Source organism: Limulus polyphemus, unplaced genomic scaffold, assembly GCF_000517525.1.
Source record: "Limulus polyphemus unplaced genomic scaffold, Limulus_polyphemus-2.1.2 Scaffold4262, whole genome shotgun sequence".
Lineage (NCBI taxonomy): Eukaryota > Metazoa > Arthropoda > Merostomata > Xiphosura > Limulidae > Limulus > Limulus polyphemus.
Window position 1 is genome coordinate 12,080 of NW_013669872.1, and position 7,653 is coordinate 19,732.

A 7,653-nucleotide genomic window follows, 5' to 3' on the forward strand; every position below is an offset into this window, starting at 1 on the left:
ACATTCTGCGAAATTTGCCGCTGACTTATTCCACCATCTGCTTGACCAACTATCCTTCCTCTAACAAAATCTGACAATTGTACTTAGGCTCACTAGTGTTCGACAGGTAAGTACAGATTATCGCAATAACAGGAGGAAATGGTTCGGAACAGGAAAGGAAGGACTCGGATATAAGTGTACATCGCGTTCGGTGTTTTCACTTATCACACGTTTTCGGTTGGCTGACTTCATTGTTCTTTAAACTATCTAACTGTTGCAGAAGAGAAAGTGATTTCTGCGCTTAAAGAAGAGAGAATGTTAAGTCAGACCAAAGTCCTAGTGCAGTATCCTACAGTTCTAAAGTACCTGCTTCAGTTATCATTCCAATTTTATTAATTCAAGGGGAGACGAACTCCCAGCTCCGTTTCTAGCCCTATCACGACCGGTGAGCACCTTTCAGGGTTTGAGGGCACACCTACATATCAAGCTTAAACATTTCCCTATCACGACTGGTGAGCACCTTTCAGGGTTTGAGTGTGCACCTACATATCAAGCTTAAACATTTCCCTATCACGACTGGTGAGCACCTTTCAGGGTTTGAGTGCACACCTACATAGCAAGTTTGAAACTTTTATTAGAAATAATAATTCTACTCTGTTTCAAAAATTTTTAGTTCAAAAACATTTTAGAATTGCCATTTTGTAACAGTTATTCAGTGTAATTTGCAAAGACAAATTAAAGTAGTGTTGAAAAGTGCATTTCTGGGCAGCTCCGAGGAATCTGTCCTATAATAACACTTATAAATTTTATTAAACATTCCGTCCATCCCTCTCGAAGCATGGGTTTATAATTGATATGAAACTACCATCCCTTCAGAATATAGTTATTCATGTTGCAATCTGCGGGTTCAAATCCCCGTCACACCAAACATGCCCGTCCTTTCAGCCGTGGGGCGTTATAATATGTGTCGGTCAATCCCACTATTCGTTGGTAAAAAAGAGTAGCCCAAGAGTTGGCGTTGGATGGTGATGACTAGCTGCCTTCCCTGCTAAATTAGAGACGGCTAGCGCAGATAGCTTTCGTGTAGTTTTGCGCGAAATTCAAAACAAACAAACAATTATTCATGTTTTGTTTCTCAAGTAACTTTCCTCGTTTTTCACCGATTTTATTTGGTGATCTCACAAGATGTGATCTGAACAACTGCTAATGAGCTCAGCTTTGAATATAGTTACAGGTGAAGTTTAAATACCACAAAATGAATAAGGGGGCTTGAGAAGTAACTTACAGTTCTGTGGGGAAGTAGCAAGACCTAAATCCTGTAAGAAGGAATCTAATGGGAAGTTCAGAAGATTTAGGAACAAACTACAGATCTTTGATTTTTTTTTATAATTACTTTGGATGTTTTTTTTCATTCTTGAAAATGTTTTCGTTTTACATTATATCTATTTGAAAGTTACGTACATGTTCTTCCGTGACAAGACATGTGGTAAGCCTTATTAGGTTTAGAGAGTACAGCAGATGGCGACAAAATACTTCGTTGTCTCAAATTTATTGAATATTATTGTTAAGTTTATTATATTCAAACAACGCACATAAATAAACGAACTTATACTGACAATAAATTATATTCAACAGACATAAATTGATCTCAAACAACTATATTGTTAGCAGAAACATTGTTACCTAGCCTGACCTGACGCCATTTTGAAATATAATTTCTTACGTCACTTATAAATATTTGACTTTTTATGTGGTATTTTTTTACGATTTATAGTCAGAATTAATAACTACTGCAACCGGTAAAATAAAGTTTCAAAATCAACCAAATTGACTGGATATATGAAATGGAATTTTCTGATCAACAATAAAGAAATTCTAAGACAAAATGAAGCATTTCTTTTCAAAACAGTGTCTAATACGAAACTTTAGAAGATTCGCTGCCTTAAAATGATAAAAATACTAAATCAAAGGATATGAATTATTTTTAAGCAGAAGCTATACCAGTTAGTAAGCTTAGACTACGTTTCGTGCAATTTGGTTAAGTATTTCCTTTGTGAAAAGGAAAACAGAAAATATCAATGTCACCCGAGTGGTCCGAGGTCTTTACTACCCCCTCCACATCCCAAGAGATCTGATGACACAAAATAATGGTCATGCAAGTAAAAGCTATATCAAATGACCACTGAGGTATGTAACTTTAGCAAACTTACGACCACTCACATCCTGTTCACATGGACGTTAACTAACTGTAGAACATCTGCATAAAACTACTGAAACTCTGACCTAATGGTTAGCTTTCTTTGCTGTAGATTTGTGTCCGTTTACCACAAAGTCGGGCTCCGTACTTTGGGGTCATGGGTAAGTTATAAAAGTCGCAGTCAAATTCAACTATTTAATTAGAGTTTTCGGTGGTTGCTTTGACTAGTTACATGCCCTCTAGACTATCAGTTCAAAAATAGAGTTGGCTAGCGCAGATAGCTTTGCACGAATATCCGAAACAAAAACTTTCTATAGAACAAATAATGGCTTTATCTATATCAAACGTTTTCTGACGTCTCCTGCATGTGCGCATATGCTAACACTTAATAATCCCTCACCTCTTTTGTAGTGTTAAGACTAGTAAGAAAGTGACTCGGTATAACAATGTTCTATAAGGTCACTGATAACTTATTTGATAGAACTAGCGACCTGCTAAACTTCTGAATAAAATACTTGATTGTAGTAATTTGGAACAGCCTTTAAAACCCTAGAGTAACCTAGGAATCGTCTACTTATAAAAGTTCTCGTCAGAAATACCATTCAAATTTCTAATGGTTCTTATCATTAACGAAATAACAAACGGACTAAATTACCATCATCGTTGGTGATTGTGACGGTCACTCGTTTGACTTTACCAATCGTAGCGCCTCCTTTGGGTTCAAAAAGTTCTACCTCAAAGTTCATATCCTTCTCAGGACTAAGGTTATTTACTATAGGGATCTCGATATACTTCTCTACTTCACCATTTCCAAATTGAAGTTCCCGTTCTCCTCCCACGTAATCCCGTCCGTTCAAAGCAGTTCCGTTAATACTACGCCATCTAGTGGCTACAGTTCCATCGATACCTTGCGTTCTTATCACCGGAATGACAGCTCTTCCGACATTTTCCTTAATTAGAAGATGACGATGTTTCAACTGCAAAATTCCAGGTTCTGCAAAAATAAAAGTCAGATATCGTAATCAAATTAGTAGGTAATAATTAAACATCTGAAAGGCGTTGAAATACATGTGAACTCCCTTGAATCGAAAAAAACGTTAGTAAAATCTGAACTTTACATGAATCACGAGGATGACAGTTTCTTCTTCTTCTTTTTCTTTTTCAATGGCTATTTGAACTAGGGAAGTGGTAGACCAGAGGAAACACCACCCAACGCCAACTTTTGAGCTACTATTTACCAATAAATAGTGGGATTGACTGTCACATTAGAATGCCCCACGGATTGAAAAGGTTAGTATGTCCAGTGGTAGGGTTCGTAGGCTGACTGTCCTAACCACCAAGCCATGCCAGATCTTGGTAAAAAGGAACTTATTGTGTAACTTGTGAGGCGTGGGTCTGAAACAATATTTTTGACATGTTTAATTTTTTTTTCTAGGACCCAAAACATTTAAAATGTGGTTTTTCAATAATAAAGAAAAAAACAAAACTTGTTCTGCAAGAAATCACGTCTTGATTGTTTTTGTTAGTTGTTGTTTTTTAATAGAAACACTCTGAGAACATCGAACTACTCTTTAAACTGTGACTTTTTTATCTACCAGTGTAACCATTTATCTTCCAAATGAACAGCAGTTTTTTTACTGTTTATTTGGTAGATAAACAGTCGGGCTAACTGTTTATTTGATAGATAATCGGTCGGTTGTACTGTTCATTTGGAAGATAAACAGCCGATTCGTATCTACTATACAATATCCTTGTTTACCGTTATTCGTTTTTCCCCAGTGGGTCAGCGGGAAGTTTACGGGACTACAAAAGCTAAATCCGGAGTTCGATCCCTGCTGCAGACATATCACGGATATCCTACTGTGTAGCTTTACGTTAAAACAAACAAACAAACTATTGTTCATAACTCTCTCTCAAATGTCTCTGATGTTGGTCAGTACTAAAAAGTGGTCAAACTGCGACCTTCGTCTTGTAATTAATGCTAAAATAGGCGTAATAAGTAATAAGAGGTGTTTGGACTACTAATAATACATAATTACACGAAGCATCTTATACGGTAAGAAGATAAATAAGTACCGTCATCATTTATAATGGTAATCTCCATAGTACAAAGTCGTCCAAGAGTAGCGTGTCTTCGATCGGCTTCACTAACCCTTAATTTTAGATAGAATGATTCATTAGGTTCCCATTGGTTGTCGTTGATGATCTCCACAAATATTTTCTTTACTGTTTCATTCGGCTCAAACGTTAATGTCGTTTTCAATGGCACGTAATCCTCTCCAGCAATTGCAGTGCCATCTAGTGTTTGAATTCTTCAAAACAAGGAAACATGAAAATTGAACTTCGAAGAAGGATTGTGACTACCGATATGACAGTTCGACATTAATTAATCAACACAAACATAAAATATTGAACGTAAACCCTTAACCAGAAAGTAATGAATTAACCACAACATTTGAATGATAAATAATTTAGAAATATTTAAAATAAACTTTAGCATTTTATATTTTAAATATAAATAAAACTTATTATTTGTGAGCGATGAAATAATTTTTCAAAATATTTCTTTAACAGTGTAAGAATAAAACAACAGGTGTCGCATGCTATAAAAATGTCTAAAACACATTTAGTTACTTCTAATAAATCGCAATTTTGAAACTACTGTATCGTAGAGTAAATGATCCAATTTCAATAATGCTCATATGTTTAATTTTTAACGGTTTCCTAATAACAAACAGAAGAAACCAATAAAACAAGCGAACCATAAAGTCGTGAATCACTTTTCACTATCTCAAAGCCAATAAACTGTGATAAGTACGATACAGGACTGGACACCAACTACTCTTTCCTGCATCATACAGAACAGGACACTGTTTATTCTTACCTGCACAATATAGGATTGAGCATTAACTACTCTTTTTTTGTACGATACAGATCTGGACACTATCTATTTTAACCTGCACGATACAGGACTGGACACTATTTACACTAACCAGTACGATACAGATCTGAACACTATCTATTTTAACCTGCACGATACAGGACTGGACACTATTTACTTTAACCAGTACGATACAGATCTGGACACTATCTATTTTAACCTGCACGATACAGGACTGGACACTATTTACACTAACCAGTACGATACAGATCTGAACACTATCTATTTTAACCTGCACGATACAGGACAGAACATTACCTATTTTAACCTGCACGATACAGGACCGGACACTAACTACTCTTACCCGCATGATACAGGACAGGATATGTTACCATAACGATGAACGTTGACTGCTACGTGTCCAGCATTTTCCATACAAGCACAGGTGGCAGCACAGAACTCTACGATGGCGACATCCCGATCATCGCAAGTTTTTTGTTTTTTATCTAAGATTGTTTTATACACCTACAAGAACAAACAAATATTCATTAACCAAAATCAGTCTCTGGGAAAAAGTTTATTTATTCATTTCTTGAGAACTTAAACGCTTGTTGTACCTTTTTTTTACCAAACAATTTTAGAAGTGTTTTCATTTTTAAAGTGTAAAACGCCTAAGCTAGCGAAATCATAATTAGGCCTAATAAATATAGTAAAATATATTGCGTTTTGGCTTCTTGTTTTCACTGTGAATAGGCCTAAATATTTTCATTGTTCCTTGTCTATCTTCAAACCTCAAGTCACTGTTACTTCTTCTTTCCACCTATTCAACGTATATTCACTTGGCATACCAGATATTAGGCTTGAGACAAAATAATAATATATTACAGATGCTAAATGCCAACGAGATCTGACAATCTGACTCAAGCTTTTGAATATAACATTATTGTCCACGCAACAGCTACATTATATTTCTTTAGCTACGTAAGCGACCCACTGAAACGTCATTGCTACAGCTAGTATTAAATTTAATTTGGATTTTAATTCCAAAAATTCGAGTAAAATATTAAATATATGTTTAATAATAACAAACAAACGTAACACCGAGTGTTTCAGTCGGTGGTAACTTAGAAAAAATAATCAGTAAGTATGACAGACGTTTAGACAATTTTTACTAACGAAACGATTTATTATTCTTATCAGTTATTGGTATCGGAAGTTATTTAACAACCAGTTATGAATGATTTAACAACTGTTACCAGAAAACCAAATTTCGGTGTTGTTTTTCAATAAATTGTTTTCCAACAGGTTATCATCGTGTATTCAGTAAGAAATATTAATAATTTAGATTTTTATTATGTGTTGTTTAGTATAGTTTGTATCTCGATAGTTGGATTTAAGTTATTTTTCATTTATAATTTTTGTCTTATATTTCTACCGAATTCACACAATTGTTTCTACTATTTGAAAACACCCTGATTTGATTCACAGATCCGTCTATTGCTATCAAAACGTTCAAAATGAGCCACTAAACCATATCTGAACTTGATACGTTACTGACTTGTTGTAGCTTCCGATTGAGACAAGGTTTTAGTTTTCTTCCTCCTGTGATATTTCTAACAGCTCTAACACGATACCACAGTGGGCTATGTTCCTTTTGCTCTGTGAGTTGAGCTGCAACTAAGCAAACGACCTCTTCATCAGATAAGTCAGGGTATTTCTTTACATCCTTTGGACAGAAACAAAACATTAATTTATTTGGCCAATACTGTATAACCCAAAGAGCTACAGAAAAGGCATTATATATATAATCATAAAAAAAAATTAAACGAAAACTAAAATCATACTTTATCCAATCAGAATAAAACAAATAAATAAATAAATGTACTATTTTCATGCTAAAGAAAACCGTTGAGATTTTACCTTGATAAAACTGGCTAAGTATTCTTTGTCTAGTGTGCTTCCAGAAATATGGTCTTCTTCTGATCTTTCTGTGGAGTTTAATTAATATCTACATTACAGTGTAAGGATTTGTCAGAAAGAAATTAAAATATCTGAAATAAAGATGTCATGTTTGACTTTAAGTTCAACAGGATAAGATAAAACATCCCGAATAATTTTAACATCTACGATATTTCCTTATTCATTTTTATAAGATTAATTATAACTATGTAACACGGGAAACTTCATAAATAGGCTTAATGAAATCAGTGCTCGAATTGTAACTATGTAACACGGGAAACTTCATAAATAGGCTTAATGCAACCAGTGCTCGAATTGTAAATATGTAACGTGGGAGACTTCATAAATAGGCTTAATAAAACTAGTGCTCGAATTATAACTATGTAACATGGGAAATATGAAAAAAATATATATACAGTGAATTTAATTAGCTCATTAATCAATTAATAATTAGATCGAAATCAAGATTTAACAATAACTTTGTATAAAAAATACATTAAAAGAAAACTAAAACCCAACTTAATAATGACTAACAGAGTTAACATTTGGTGTAAGGATAAACAGTACGACTGTAACTATACACACGTGATTACACTGAGGTTAAGTCAGTCAGTGAAGTCTCGCATCTTGAAACGTT

At 34.5% G+C, this 7,653-nt stretch overlaps 1 protein-coding gene across 1 annotated transcript in view; it reads right to left on the reverse strand.

The window, feature by feature from the left end:
• LOC106470875 (sodium/calcium exchanger 1-like) overlaps positions 1-7,653 on the reverse strand; it is a 22,853-nt gene that overhangs the window by 3,294 nt on the left and 11,906 nt on the right. The window contains exons 3-7 of the mRNA XM_013931451.2: positions 6,978-7,045; positions 6,616-6,783; positions 5,422-5,582; positions 4,253-4,488; positions 2,808-3,170 (exon numbers count right to left, since the gene is read on the reverse strand). Of these exons, the coding sequence (XP_013786905.2) occupies positions 2,808-3,170; positions 4,253-4,488; positions 5,422-5,582; positions 6,616-6,783; positions 6,978-7,045 (996 nt within the window). The remainder of the gene's footprint in view (positions 1-2,807; positions 3,171-4,252; positions 4,489-5,421; positions 5,583-6,615; positions 6,784-6,977; positions 7,046-7,653) is intronic.